Genomic DNA, 15,082 nt, shown 5'->3' with positions numbered 1-15,082 from the left:
TGGGGCTTTTCCTGGGCCGTGCAGCTGGGGCTGGTCCTGCCTTTGGTGGCCATAGGCAGCTCTCAGGTGAGCTCGTTTTCTTTTCTCTTACTGTCGTGTGAGCCCTTGTTTAGTCCTGGGAGAAAGTAGGAAGACCGTAACAAAGGAGGTCTTTGGGGGCTTGGAGGGTTTTGTTGGTTTAGTTGATTGCTTTTTAAAACAAGATCTTCCTATGTACCCCAGGCTGTCCTTAAACTCAGGACTTGAACGCACGATCCTCCTGCCTCAGCCTCCTGAATGCTAGGATTGCAAGCATGTGCCATGACACCCAGCTAACGGAATAGTTTATGTGCCATAATCTTAGCAGGTTGTTCCTGCTCTGTACTTCATAGTTTATTTAATTTCTCGGAACCTCAGTGTTCTAGTGGTACAGGGCTGGTGGTCTTTTAATTAAATAGTGCACATGAAACACTCAGGGACAGTATTGGATGAATAGCACAATATCCCTCAGTATTTTTAGCAATCAGTGGTAGAATAACAGTAGCTGTAATGCTGACATTTATAAGATCTGAACTGTAGTATATACCCTAAGGAGTTAATTTAGGATAAATCAAAATGTGTTAAGAAGCCTACTATAAAGCCAGGTGTAGTGGTGCACCCTTTAATCCCAGCGTTTTGGGAGTCAGAAGCAGACAGATCTCTGAACTGGAGGCCAGCCTGGTCTACACAGTGAGTTCCAGGATAGCCAGAGCTACATAGTGAGACCCTGTCTCAAAAAAGATGAAGCCTACTGTAGGCAAGTGGCTTGGAGTAGACACCATCTCCTCTTGCATTACAAGGACTTTGTTTTTCTCCTGCTTTCTACTTAAGGCGGTGGTGGTGCACACCTTTGATCCCAGCACTTGGGTGGCAGAGGCAGGCAGATCTCTGTGAGTTCAAGGCCAGCCTGGTCTACAAAGCAAGTTCCCGGACAGCTAAGACTATTACACAGAGAAACCCTGTCTCAAAAAGAAGGAAAAAAAAAAAGAACCCTAGCCACTAATTTTGTCCTCTCTCACAGCCAGTATGACCTTCGGGAGAACAGCAAACACTCAGAGGTGCTGATTGACCTGACGGAGTACTGTGGTCCAATGGTGGAGGCCAAGTGCCTCACAGTCAATCCCCAGGACAACAACTGCCTGGCAGTAGGAGCCAGTGGGCCCTTCGTAAGACTCTATGACATTCGAATGATCCATAACCACAGGTATGACCAGCAGCCTGGGGCGAGACGCTGGGAACACTCCAGCCCTTTCCTTTACAGTAATTCACCTGTAATCCCTTCCCAGGAATCACTGTATGTCTCCTGATAGTTATCTCACCGTTAGCATTTGTACAGCATCATCGTCGTTTGAATTACATTTGCTTCTCTGTGGTGGTGGGGGGGGGCTGGGGGGGGTGGGGAAGAAGAGATAGCTTCACAAGTGCTCTGGTGCATGTGTAGAGGTCAGAAGACCTTTAGGGAGTTAATTCTCTGATTCTACTGTGTGGGTCCTGGAGGTCACGCTTGGGTCATCAGGCTTGGCAAGCGGAGCCATTTCAGCAGCCCCAGAGTTAGTCTTTTGTCTTTTGTTTCCTCCTCTTTCTTGTTTTTTGTTTTTTGAGTTAAGGTCTTATTATGTAACCTTGACTGGCCTTGAACTCACTGTGTAGACCAGACTGACCTTGAACTCATAAAGATGCGCTTGCACTCTGCCTCCCATGTGCTGGGATTAAAAGCGTATGCCACCATACCTGACCACAGAGTTAGTCTTACATGTATGATACTTTGTATGTATAATTTTATTTATTTATTGTGGTACCAGGATTAACATGGGACCTTGCACGTGCTAGGCAAGGTCTCTACCACTGAACTACATACTTGTCCATATTTTGTTTTTAAAAAATTGAAAGATTCGGGCTGGAGTGAGGGCTCAGTGGTTAAGAGCTGCTCTTACTAAGAACCAATATTGGTCTCCAGCACCCACAATAGCTCATCACTCTAGCTACAGGAGATCTGACATTTTCTTCTGGCTTTTCGAGGCTCCTGCACGCACATGCTCTATCCTCCCACAGACATAGCCGCATAATTTTTTAAAGATGTATTTATTTATTTATTATGTATACAATGTTCTGTCTGTATGTATGCCTGCAGGCCAGAAGAGGGCGCCAGATCTCATTACAGATGGTTGTGAGCCACCATGTGGTGCTGGGAATTGAACTCAAGACCTGGAAGAGCAGCCAGTGCTCTTAACCTCTGAGCCATCTCTCCAGCCCCAAAATAAAATATTTTTAAAACAGAAAAGAAAAAGTAAAATCAAGAATGGTGGCACACTACTATAATCCTAGCACTTGGAGGTAGAGGGAAAAGTACCAGAGGTTCAAGGTCATCTTTTTCTACAGAGCTGAGTCTGAAGCCAGCCTCGGCTAATGTGACCCTGTCTCAGAAAAGACAGAAGAAAGAGAGGGCGGTCTGAGACCTGAGTGGTCTCCACAGCCTTGGCTTTTCCTGATCCTAGGACAGGTCTGGCCTGCTGTACATTCACTGGAGAAGATGTCCACAGCCATCTAAAGAGCAAAGCTTGGAGTTGCTGATGGCAAGAAGAGAGATCCCTTTTGTAGCTCTGGGGACAGAAGCCTGGGTGTCCTCTGTGGAGTGTCATCCGGCTGACTAGGGACAAAGCTAGAGTTTTAACCTGCCTACTTTTCCTTCCCCTCAGAAAGAGCATGAAGCAGAGCCCTTCTGCAGGTGTGCATACCTTCTGTGACCGGCAGAAGCCCCTTCCGGATGGGGCAGCGCAGTACTATGTGGCAGGTAGGGCCCGTCCTGGCTCTCCACTAGACCTTGGCTCTTTCCGGAGGATGGGGGGGGGGGGCACACACACACAAAAAAAAATTTCAAAAACCAGTTTTAGACTTAGACAGATCTGGACTTTACTCCTGACTTGCCGTTGGCCAGCTGTGTGACTGTCAACCAGTCACTTAACCCTGGTGAGTTTCTTCTCTGTAAAATGGGATTATAATCCCAGAACTTGCCAGGCAGTGGTGGCACACACCTTTAATCCCAGCACTTGGGAGGCAGAGGAAGGCAGATCTCTGAGTTTGAGGCCAGCCTGGTCTACAGAGAGAGTTCCAGGACAGCCAAGACTGTTACACAGAGAAACCCTGTCTCAAAAAAACAATCATCATCATCATCATCATCAACATCATCATAGAACTCTAGAGGCTAAGGCAGGAGGTTCAAAGTCACAAAACTAATCTGGAATAGCTAGTAACTGTGAAGCCAGCCTGGACTACATCGCGAGACCCTGTCACACACAGAATGACTAGATGAGGGAATGTGGATAAACTGCTGGCCCATTGCCTGTGCCGAGCGCTCAACACTCGTCTCCGCCTCCATGATGAAGTTGATTGCGAGCATTTTCAGTCTGGCTGTCCTTACCCTGTCCCCTGCCTCTTCAAGCAGGGCTGGAAGCCTCGTCCTGGGGTTATTGTATTCTTCTTGACAGGTCACCTGCCGGTGAAGCTGCCTGACTATAACAGCCGTCTGAGAGTGCTGGTGGCCACTTACGTGACCTTCAGCCCCAATGGCACAGAGCTGCTAGTCAACATGGGAGGGGAGCAGGTAGGCTCAATTGCTTCTTGTTGATGAACTGGATAGATGTGATATTTTGGTTAAGAATGTAGGCTTCAGTCTGCCTCATTTGGTCTGCCATGAGGAAGAGGGCTCCTCAGGTTAAAGTGCTTATTGTTCAGGGCTGGAGAGATGACTCAGTGGTTAAGAGCACTGGCTGCCCTTCCAGAAGACCCATGTTCAACTCCCAGCATCCACATGGCACTCACAGCTGTCTCTAACTCCAGTTCTTGGGGATCTGGCACCCTCACACCGATGCATATAACATAAAAACAAAATAAAAAGTTCTTGTTGTGGAAGCCTGACAACCCGAGTTCAGTCCCCAGATCTCAAGGTAGAAGGAGAGAACCAACTCTCAAGTCATCTTCTGGGACTGGAGGTGGTGGGACACACACCTTTAATCCCAGTAGTTGGGAGACAGAGCAGGCAGATCTCTGGATTTAAGACGAGCCTGATCTACATCTTGAGTTCCAGGCTAACCAGAGCTATAGAAAACAAACAGGGAAAAAGTTGGCCTCTGACCTCCACACGTGCGCTGTGGCATGTGCACACCGGCATTCACGTGGACACCGTGCACTCACAGTTTAATAAAAAGAAGACGAAAGAGAACATACACTTTGAAGTTGACAGACCATGGGTGGGTTAGGTGTATTAGCCACTCGATAGAGTGCTTGCCTAGCATGCTCAAAACCCTGAGTTTGATCCCTAGCACCACATAAACTGGGTAAACTAGGTGTGGTGATATATGCCTTCAAATCCTAGTATACAAGAGGTAGACGCTGGAGGATCAGAAGTTAACAAGTTCTAGGCCAGCCTAGGATATATGAAACCCTGTCTGACAGAGGGGGTGTGAGGAGAGGAGAGGAGAGGGGAAGAAGCAGAGAGAAAGTGACAGATGACGCTGGGCTAGGTGTGGTGGCATCCGCGGTCTCAGCACTCACTCAGGAGGCTGATGCAGGAGGGCGAGAATTCAAGGCCAGCTTCAGTTTCCTAGTAAGACCTGTCTCCTAATGATGTACCCATTCTCCATTTGAGAAACCCATTCTCAAATGCTAACCTGCTGCTTACTAGCTGTATGCAGGGACTTCCAGCAGTTGTCTGTTTTTTCCTGAGCCTCAGTTTCCTCCCCTGCTGTTTTCTGGAAGGAAATCCTTGAGGCTCAGAGCTCAGCCAGGCTATGTTATGATCTAGAGCCAGCTTTCCAAAAGTGTTACTTGATAATGCCCAGGTGCGAACACCCTGCTTATGTGCTTTCAACTCAAGATATTATGTACTATGCCTTGGTTTTTTTTGTTTTTGTTTTTTTGTTTTTTGGGTTTTTTTTTTTTTTTTTTTTTTTGTTTTTCGAGACAGGGTTTCTCTGTGTAGCTTTGAGCCTCTCCTGGAACTCACTTGGTAGCCCAGGCTGGCCTCGAACTCACAGAGATCCGCCTGGCTCTGCCTCCCGAGTGCTGGGATTAAAGGCGTGCGCCACCACCGCCCGGCTTGTACTATGCCTTGTAGAAGTTCATCTCTAGTCACCAAGCTTGCTCTCACTGTGGCACTAGCATTGTCATAAACATGATGGGGACAAAGGCAAATACAGACCCCCTTGAGGCTGACAGCAGACATGAAGTGAGGCAGTGACCCATGGTCATTACAAAGCATAGTGTAAATATACAAAGGAGAGGGCTGGAGAGTGGGTGAGCACCTGGCCTGAAGGCTCATGAGGATAACTGGAGGCCTAGCAGAGGCGTCAGGGACAGCAGATCTGACTTGAGTCCTGGCCATGCTGTCTCCTGCCTTTCCGACCCTGGTAAAGTATGAAATTCTGAGTCTACATTTCTTCATCTGCAGAAAGGATGATATTAATAGGCTCTTCATGTTAACTTTCTGGAGCAAGTCCATATAGAACATTTAGCAGAATCCTGGAACAAAATAAGCATTGGATAACACTCAGTAAGTATTAGCAACAGATAATGTTTACTTACTGAGAGAAGTGATTGGCAGTGCCACTTTTAGTAGCTTTTCTCTGAGGCCTCAGTTTTCCCATCTGTGACCTTTGAGGACCTTCCTAATTTAAATTTGTGCTCCCAGTAAATGGCTAGATTCCAGCCAGGGCTTTGAGTATATCACCCAGCTATCCCAAGAGTCAAGCTAGGAGGAGTTTTCTGCTTATGGTTCATTTCAGGGAAACACCTGGCTAGCTCCGTGGTTCCGTGCTTAGTGCTCTCTGTGAGTTAAGGATCCTGGTCTTGAAAGCTGCCAAGATCTTGCCACTGCTTCAGTCACACCCTTACCTCATGACCTCCGTTTCTCCTCCACTCCAGGTGTATTTGTTTGACCTGACTTACAAGCAACGGCCATACACCTTCCTCTTGCCTAGAAAATGCCACCCCGTGGGTAAGTTCTCCCTTGGGGAACCTGTGCTGAGGTGGGTGAGGTCATGAGTACTGTCACTTCTGTGGAGAAGCCTACCCATTACTCTGACCTGTGTGCATGCACTCTAAAAGGAGCAGGTCTGCACAGTGACCTTGTCAGAAAGATCACAAGAAGTCAGAGAGATCTGCCCAAGGCTTTGCAGCCCTCCTCTACGGAAGACGGCTTGGCGCTTAAGAATTTGAAGTAGTTCCCCTTTTCATCCTGGTTCATAGATTTCTTTGTGTTGGGTTACAGCTAATGCACCCCATCCTCACCCCTTATTCCCTCCCCAACCTTCTACCTCAGCTCGGTAGAAGCTATGTCCTCTCTAGCCAGCAGAGGGCGCGCGGGTTTTTCTTTATACCATTGCCTGCCTGATTTGTTTTCTGGGGCTGGGTTTGACCTGGGAGAATAGTCTCACAATGGAGCCATCAGATCCTGTGATGGAAGCCAAGGGGATGCAGAGAAATGAAGCCTCTTCAAGTTGTCACTGTGCTTTCTTTTCATCCTGCCAGAAGTCCAGAATGGCAAGATGTCTACTACTAACGGTGTGTCCAATGGTGTGTCCAATGGCCTACACCTTCACAGCAATGGCTTCCGGCTGCCAGAAAGCAAGGGGTGTATCAGGTGAGGCCAGCTGACCTCTGTGGCCTTCCATGTCTTAGTTACAGCTTATGGATGGGAGGGAGAAACATGGCCTGTGAACATCTCTTCTAGGGGCTGGAGAGATGGCTCAGCAGTTAGGCGCCCTGGCTGCTCTTCCAGAGGACCTGGGTTCAATTCCCAGAACTACATAGCAGCTTACGACTGTCTGTAGCTTCATTTTCAGGAGATCCCATGCCCTCTACTGGCCTCCTCAGGCACTGCACACACATGGTGCACAGACATTGATATAGGCTAAATGCCCATAACAAAAAATAAATCTCAACAAAAATTTAAAACATGCACATGCACACACACACACACACACACACACACACACACACACACACACACACCATACACACCCCTACCTTTCTCCTGACATGAACCCAGATATGAATCCCAGATGGCGGAGATTGGGCCAGAGAGGCTTCTTAGAGAGTGGCTAGTGTTCCTAAGGCAGCTTCTACCTAGGAGGCTACAGATCATCCCCAGACTGAAACTTGTCCTTCTCTACCAGTCGCTAGGGTGAGGGTCTGGAGGCTAGCTGCCTCCTAACATTGAGCTTTCTCTCCCACCCAGATGGTCCTCCCTGTTACATTATTTCCCATCCCATAGCATATTCCTGCCTCACCTTTTCCCACCTCTGTTGGATTTAGATACATAGATGTGGGAATTTTCTCGTCCCTGAGAAGATCTGCACTCTCTATAGAGGGTCACAGGAGGAAATAGGATGGTCTAAGGTTAGTTCAGTGTGGAGGCAGATAACATCGGTGGCTGGCACCTGAGCCCAAGCATTTGATTAGGAATTGCCGAATATCTGTCCAGATGGCCTTACTCCTGCCTCCCTTTTACTGGCCCACAGTATTTGGAATTGTACACATACTAACCCAAGCTCAAGGTGAAGGTGGCTTCTTCTGGATGCCAGTGAGATCCTAGGATCCACAAAACCATGCACGTGCCCTTGGGTAGCGCTGCTACCTTGAACTGGTCTGACTGGCTCTTCTTTCCCTGTAGCCCCCAGGTGGAGCTGCCCCCATACCTGGAACGTGTGAAGCAGCAAGCCAATGAGGCCTTTGCCTGCCAGCAGTGGACCCAGGCCATCCAGCTTTACAGCAAGGCCGTGCAGAAGGCCCCTCACAATGCTATGCTCTATGGAAACCGAGCTGCTGCCTACATGAAGCGCAAGTGGTGAGTGGGCGGGCACTGTGGAGGGACCAGGGTCAGGACAAGGCCTGAGGCAAGTGGACCGTGGAACCAAATTGCTACAGCATCCAGAGAAGGTGGCGTTGGCAGCCTGCTACCTCTTGGGGCTTCTTGAACGTAGGCCACTCCTTTCCACCTCTAAGGCTGAAGGTAGTTGGGTCCTTATTTCAAGCACCAAGAGATTTAGAGGTGCATGTTCACAAGAAATGCACACAGTGCTTTGTTACAAAGTGTGACTGAAGTAGGGTTTGAGAAATTGTTGATACTAATTACTAGAGAACTGGGCCTTGAAACAACAATGGAATCCAGTAGATGCAGCTGAGAAGCTTGGTGAACTCAGTTTGTGTCTTCATAAAATGATTCTGCAGCTCAGTGGCCCTGCATTTGTTTTCTGGGTTCTTATACCCACTCACTGGACCAAGTACAAACTAGACCTCAAGATCTGAAGTCAAGTATAGATTATGTTGGGATACACTGACTGGTGGTAAAAGGATAGGTCCAGATCCTAAGAAGCCCCTCAGAGACCACCAGGGTCTCGGTGCTGCCCGTGGTACCATCAGACAAGTAGGCAGGCGGACCCCCATCCCCCAGCCAGGGCCAAGACTAGAGATGGATAGAGCTGGGCCCACAGCCATTTCTGCTCCGTCTGGCATCCGTCGGCTCTGCCCAGACAGACAGGCCAGCTGGTGTGCCATCGTCTGGCTGAAACTAGGCAGGCCTGGGGGAAGCTTCAGAAACCCACCCAAGTCAGCAGGGTGGGGGCGGGGAAGACGCCACACACGCAGAAGTCAGCCTAAGCATCAGGAGTTTCCCCAGGGATCAGGTAGCACCCACATTCAGAAGAGGACTGTCTGGGGGCCATCTGAGGTGTGTCACCTCTCTGTTCCAATGGGTGGGTAGGATGTGGCAGCTCTCATCTCAACTTGACTGGGAGCTCTGCTTCGTGTCAGTATTTTTACTGAGAAAAGTTGGTGATCTCCTCATTCACAGCTTGCTTTCTGAGCTCCTACTTAATGTGCTAGGTACTGGGGAAACAGAGTTCTGTCCCTCTGAGTCCCTGTGCCCTGGAGTGCCCAGCTGCTGGACAAGGATAAAGTCTGTGCCGTAGTTCAGCATGAAAGCTATGACAGATGCAGGAGGCGGCAGGTCTGGTCTGTGGGCATCAGCAAGAGTTGAGTCACCTCAGCTCAGGACCAGGGAAGGCTCAGAAAGCCGTGGTGTCTGAATGGGCTCGAAGTGTGGGCAGCTCACACAAGGAGATGAGGGGGAGGCGAGGACTGTGGGGAAGGACATCGCAGGAGATAAAATGGTGGGAACAAAGGCGTGGGGGCGGGGGACTGACTGAAGAGCCTGCTTCAGAACAGCAAATCCATTTGGCTAGAGCACAGGGTTCTGGAAAGGACTGGCAGGGGATGAGTCTGTGAGGTAGCCTGGGGCTTGCCTGGAAAGGGCTTGGAATGCAGAGGGTGGCGTTTGGCCTTGATTCCGTGTGATGGGCAGCCACTGGAGATTGGAGCAGCGATGTGCAGAGGGCTGTCTCTTCAGGGAGACTGATCTGCCAGTGCATGGAGGATGGCTGAGCCCTGCGGCCAGTCTGCTCTTTTCTTTCCATTCCCACATGCCTGCCAGTGACCCCAAGAATGTCACATTCTGTCCCAGGCCAGTCTCCCCAGGGCTACCATCTGCTCCTGGAAACAGACCACCCTCTGGCTCCTGGCTGGTCTCTGGTCTGGCTCTTGCTAGGAGCTCAGAAGGGACACCTTGCAGGCAGTAATTGGGTTTCTAAACTGCGCCTGCCTGCCCCTTCATCATACCCACTCATTCTGACGCAGCACACACCATCAGAGCAGCTCCGTTTCCTGCCTGCCCCACATTGCTTAGCTGTTGGTTCCTAGTCCACTGGCTACTCCAAGGGCTGGCCGTTCCTTCTGACTACCTGGCCAGAGGAGGGTCAGGAGGCATCTTCTGTGACAGGCCGACTTTGGCCATACAGGAACATTGTGACCTGTACCCTTCCTTGGTGGAGGCCCCGTTGGCTTTATGATAGGCCCACCCCAGCCTAGCAGGAAGGGATGGGGAGGCTTCACTCCCTCACACTGAGAAAACGGACAAATACACCTTTCTAAAGGGGAAAATGGCCCCCGTTGCTGTTTGGCTCTACAGATGAGAGGCAAAGATCTGGTGTCAGGGGAGGCTCAGCGCAGGAAAATGAGGGCCTCTCCCTTTCCCCTCCATTACAAAGCGTCTCCACTTCCTTTCTCCATACTTTTCCACCGGAGAAATGAGTAGAGAGGATTTGGAGCTCCTGGCGTGCACAGCCCCTCACCGTCAGCTTCCAGAGAGCTGACTTTGCCAGACAGGCCCCATCCTGCAGCCCCAGGAGGTGGAGGCCACAGCTGCTGCAGATCAGTCAGCCAGGACAGAGGGGGGTCTGGCTGAGGGCACACTGCCTGCTGGTCAGACCCTGAGCCCCCGGCCTAGCACTTCTGGCTTCTCCAGACCACAGAACTGTCCTTGAGGGCCCCCTGCCTTGGACGTAGCTTTGAAGGACAGCAGGGGGATTTGAGGAGGTGGATGAAGGAAAAGAGAAGGAGGGCTTGGGGAGTCTGAGGTGGGCAAGATGCCAGGCCTTCTGCTGCAGAGCTGCGGGTGCCTGAGGTGAGCCACGCACAGTTCCGTCTGTGGCCGACAGAGGGCAGCCGGGCACTGCTTTTTACCGTCTCAAACCTCAGCGTGCCTGGCTGTTGCTTAGCTTGCTCCATCTCCAGGGAGGAGGGAGGACTGGGCTAAGCCAAGGCTTCATTTCCATGTCTCCTAACCCTGAAGTCTGTTAGAGGAGACTGAGTGGGAACCTTGGGCTTGTGCCAAGGCCCCACCTCTACGCTGTATTCTTCTACCTTCCCAGGGATGGTGACCACTATGATGCTCTCCGAGACTGCCTCAAGGCCATCTCCTTGAACCCTTGCCACCTGAAGGCACACTTCCGTCTGGCCCGATGCCTCTTTGAACTGAAGTATGTGGCTGAGGCTCTGGAGTGCCTGGACGACTTCAAAGGGAAGTTCCCAGAACAGGCCCACAGCAGTGCTTGTGATGCATTGGGTCGGGACATCACAGCTGCCCTTTTCTCCAAAAATGACGGTGGTGAGTGAGTGCCGAGGAGAGGTTGCCATGGACTACCTCCCTGGGGCTCCATGGTCTGGAAAGGGTGTGGTTCTGCGATGGGAAAACCCTGGCTTCAGATGCACATTCAGAAACCCCGTGGCCTAAGACAGTCTGCTGACCCCTGAAATTAAGTTTCCACACCTGAGGAGTGGGCGTGCCAGCACCTCCCATTGAAAGCCGCCTCTGGTAGGGTAGTGAGAGCATTCAGGACACCAGTACAGAGGTCATCTGAGCCCAGGCAGGCTGTGTGGGCTCCAGCTGGCCCTTCCCACCTGTTCCCAGACGGGGCCTTGGCAGCTCGCTGGGGAGAGCGATGCTGTTTGTGCCTTTGTTCCCGTCTGCGAGTGTGGCAGACATGGCGGCAGGGGCAGTGGACACGCGTAGTTCCCAGCCCAGCTCCACCAGGCAGAACTCACTGTGTGGCCACGGGTAGAGCCCAGCCTCCAGACCAGTGGCCTCTGCGGAGGGCACCCAGAGCCTGCCCACTTCCTCTTGTTTGGTAACATGGGCTGCAGACATGGAAAATGGGCTCACTGGGGGCAGATAACCAGCACGGGGTCTGTGCGTACGGTGAACGCTGCTCAGGCTTAAACAGAACCCTGCAGCCTTACATCCGGAGCGAGGGTGGAGGTGGGCTGTGAACGGCACAGCTAGAGGAAACAGTGAGGACTGGAGGGAAGCCTCTCAGCTCTCCTCCTCCATCTCTGCCCCCAGAGGAGAAGAAGGCAGCTGGTGGTGGTCCAGTTCGCCTGCGAAGCACCAGTCGCAAGGACTCCATCTCGGAAGATGAAATGGTGCTCCGGGAACGGAGCTACGACTACCAGTTCCGCTACTGTGGCCACTGCAACACCACGACAGACATCAAGGAGGCCAATTTCTTTGGCAGGTCTGAGGCCCTGGGCAGGAGGAGGGTGCTGTTGTCAGGTGTCAGCGGGAGTTGGTGGGGTGTGGCTACTCGGCCTGGCTCTGCCTCTGGCCCCTTAGGTACCTCTGCTGGTGTTTGTCTGTTCAGTGAAGCCATGGCACTCACGGAGTCATCACAGACTGGCCTGAGTGCAGCACCCAGCACTGGGCCTGGAACAATCTCCTCTGCCCCAGCTCCCCACTCTGTCTAGTATCCTAGAGCTTGCTTGCCTTACCTGGACACTGAGAGCTTTTCTCTGCTGCTGAGAACTGTCAGAGAGGCTGGGTACCTCAGACCATTGTGCTCAGGACCAGGCTCTAGGTATTCTCAGACACTCCCACCCTAACCCCATCCTTTCTTTGTTTTTACCCTTTGGGTAGGTGAGACACATGGACATAAAGCAAGAGAGTCTCCACCAAGATCTCCTCTAAATGTCCACAGTGTGTGAGGGCTGTGTTGTGGATGTGCTGTAGGATTTGATAGCTGGACCCAAAAAGTCTTGGATTGCTGAGGGAAGACTTAGCTAGATGAGAGTGTTCTTAGGGAACTAAGATAGATACAAGAGTTGGTCCTACACCACGGAGGTAACAATGTACCTTGGGGATACTGTGGTACTATCTTGGAGGGACCCAGAGAGTCACAGATGTTGGGTTATTTTTTTGTTTTGTTTTGGTTTTTTGTTTGATTTTCGAGACAGAGTTTCTCTGTGTAGCCCTGGCTGCCCTGGAACTCTCTTTGTAGACCAGGCTGGCCTCAAACTCACAGAGATCGGCCTCCTGAGTGCTGGGATTAAAGGTGTGCACCACCACTGCCTGACTGATGTTGGGTTTTAACACAGTAATGACTAGTTCCTGCGTATGGGAGGAGCAAGCCAGTTTGCATAGTAGAGTTCTGAGTCAAGGGCAGCTCCTGAGTGTGGGGGACTGAGTGGTCCCTGGCGTGGCCTTTTCCCTCAAGCCTTTACTTGAGACTTTAGGCAGTCTCCCATCTGACCTCCCTGCCCTTTGTCCCCTGCCAGCAACGCTCAGTACATCGTCAGTGGCTCCGACGATGGCTCCTTCTTCGTCTGGGAAAAGGAGACCACCAACCTAGTCCGAGTGCTCCAGGGGGATGAGTCCATCGTCAACTGCTTGCAGCCGCACCCCAGCTACTGCTTCCTGGCCACCAGTGGCATCGACCCGGTTGTGCGACTATGGAACCCACGGCCAGAGGTGAGGCCGCAGGCCAGGTAGCCAGAGCCAGACAACAGGGAGCAGGGACTGTGTTCAGGGCTGAGCTTCAGTGCTGGGAAAGTGAGTAAGCTATACAGGCCCGGGGAGCCCTAAATGCAGTGGGCACTTCTGGGGTGAGATTGGCATTTGCATTCTTGGAGCATATCCCTGAGCTAGCCGTGAAGGTGAAATGCCTGTCCACCAAGAGCAGGTGCAAGAAGAAAGACAGAGCGAGATGGGCCTCTCATGGGGGTGCTTCACGCTCCCCAGAGGCCGTTCCCTTCCTAGGCTTCTGTGACGTATCTGCCCAGAAGCTCTTTTAAGACTGACTCCTCGAGTCCCAGCAATGTCCACAGACTTTGGAATCTGACTACCTTAAGTTTGAGGTCTACCCTTTCGCTCAACCACAGGGGTGATACAACTCCAGAGGATGCTGTGAGGTCAGTCTTGCCCACAGAACACTTAGGTCAGTGTGGCCTCCTCTGCTCTCAGTGCCAGTAGGCAGGTGAGCCTTCCAGAGGCAGCTGGCAGACCAAAGGTCACAGAGTAGATCTGAATCCAGAACTGACTTGTTGTGACTTTTATAGAAGGGACCCCATAGGAGCCTTCCTTGACAGAGAAAAGATAAAGGAAGGCTGGTAGGGTAGGGGGCTGCATCTGGTCCCCGACCCACCCGTGTGTTCTCCATCTACACATAATATCCTGATGGGAAGCACCCCCCAACATGTATTCCTGTGTACATATCCCCTCCCAGTGTGTTTTTCCTTGTGTGCCCCATAGATAACACTAGTGTGATCTCTTTTACATATTCTTTTTAAAAATATTTATTCTTATTTTATGTATATTGATATTTTGCCTGTGTGAGGGTATCAGATATTGGAGTTAGAGACAGGTGTGAGCTGCCATGTGGGTACTGGGGATTGAACCTGGGTCCTCTGGAAGAGCAGTCAGTGCTCTTAACCGTGAGCCATGTCTCCGGCCCCTCTTTTACATATTCTGAAGTGGGTATTTCTTCTTATATGTCCCAGTACGTGTGTTTCCCTCCCCAGCCCTGTGCACGCACATGCCACGCCCTCCCTCGTGTCCTGCTGGCCCTCCGCCTGAGCCCACTACACTGTCTTTCCTTGACAGAGTGAAGACCTCACAGGCCGAGTGGTGGAGGATATGGAGGGTGCCTCTCAGGCCAACCAGCGGCGCATGAATGCCAATCCCTTGGAGGCGATGCTGCTGGACATGGGCTACCGGATCACAGGCCTGAGCAGTGGGGGTGCTGGGGCCTCTGACGATGAGGACAGCTCAGAGGGCCAGGTGCAGTGCCGGCCCAGCTAGATGTTCCTAGCCCAGCCCCGGCTGGGCGTGAGGAGAGGAGGGACTGGCTTCTGTTCGCTTTGTCTTCCCCCCATTTCTCATTTCCCTGTTTTGTTTGTTAGTTTGGCATTGTGGGTGGGGATCGCTGCAACTTGCTGGCTTTCAGACTCTTGGGCTGAGTGTCCCTTGACTGTCCCCAGCCCTGAGCAGAAAAGCAGGTGGGGAAGCCCCTCGGTATGCCCTCACTCCTGCTTCTGTGTCTCTGGAAGGCTCTGGCCCTTCACAACCCCCTCTGCCTCCAGTGGGGAGGCAGAGCTGAGGCTGTCCTCAAGGGCTGCCCTGCCCTTCAGTAGGCCGCAGAGAGGGGGCGGAGCCCCCCGCCGCCAGCAGAGCCTTGCCTTGGCCCTCTGCCACTCTTGCTCCCCGCCTACAGGGCTAGCTCCCCGGTGGTCTTTCTGGAAGGTCCCTTCACAGCCACCAGTGTTAGGGTGAAAGCATAGGAAAGATGGGAGCCCTGGAGTGGCAAGGTCAGGCCACCTGCCCTGGTGGCAGAGGAGCTTCCTCATCCCCTCCTGGGCCTGTTCTCCTAGGCTGTTTCTGGGGGCTTTGCCTTTTTCTATG

The 15,082-nt window shown here is 51.8% G+C and overlaps 1 protein-coding gene across 6 annotated transcripts in view; it reads left to right on the top strand.

Annotated features, from left to right (window-relative positions):
* Wdtc1 (WD and tetratricopeptide repeats 1) overlaps positions 1-14,626 on the top strand; it is a 66,497-nt gene extending 51,871 nt beyond the window's left edge. For all 6 annotated transcript variants that reach the window (XM_059255117.1, XM_059255119.1, XM_059255118.1 and 3 more), the window contains 10 exons: positions 1,040-1,222; positions 2,715-2,809; positions 3,504-3,619; positions 5,938-6,010; positions 6,544-6,655; positions 7,688-7,861; positions 10,782-11,017; positions 11,753-11,924; positions 12,961-13,153; positions 14,285-14,626. In XM_059255117.1, the coding sequence (XP_059111100.1) occupies positions 1,040-1,222; positions 2,715-2,809; positions 3,504-3,619; positions 5,938-6,010; positions 6,544-6,655; positions 7,688-7,861; positions 10,782-11,017; positions 11,753-11,924; positions 12,961-13,153; positions 14,285-14,482 (1,552 nt within the window). In that variant the 3' untranslated portion in view covers positions 14,483-14,626. The remainder of the gene's footprint in view (positions 1-1,039; positions 1,223-2,714; positions 2,810-3,503; positions 3,620-5,937; positions 6,011-6,543; positions 6,656-7,687; positions 7,862-10,781; positions 11,018-11,752; positions 11,925-12,960; positions 13,154-14,284) is intronic.
* Positions 14,627-15,082: the final 456 nt, after the last annotated feature.

This window comes from Peromyscus eremicus, chromosome 2 (genome assembly GCF_949786415.1).
Source record: "Peromyscus eremicus chromosome 2, PerEre_H2_v1, whole genome shotgun sequence".
NCBI lineage: Eukaryota > Metazoa > Chordata > Mammalia > Rodentia > Cricetidae > Peromyscus > Peromyscus eremicus.
Note: the sequence above shows the minus strand (reverse complement) of the source record. Positions and strands in the feature narration are given on the sequence as shown.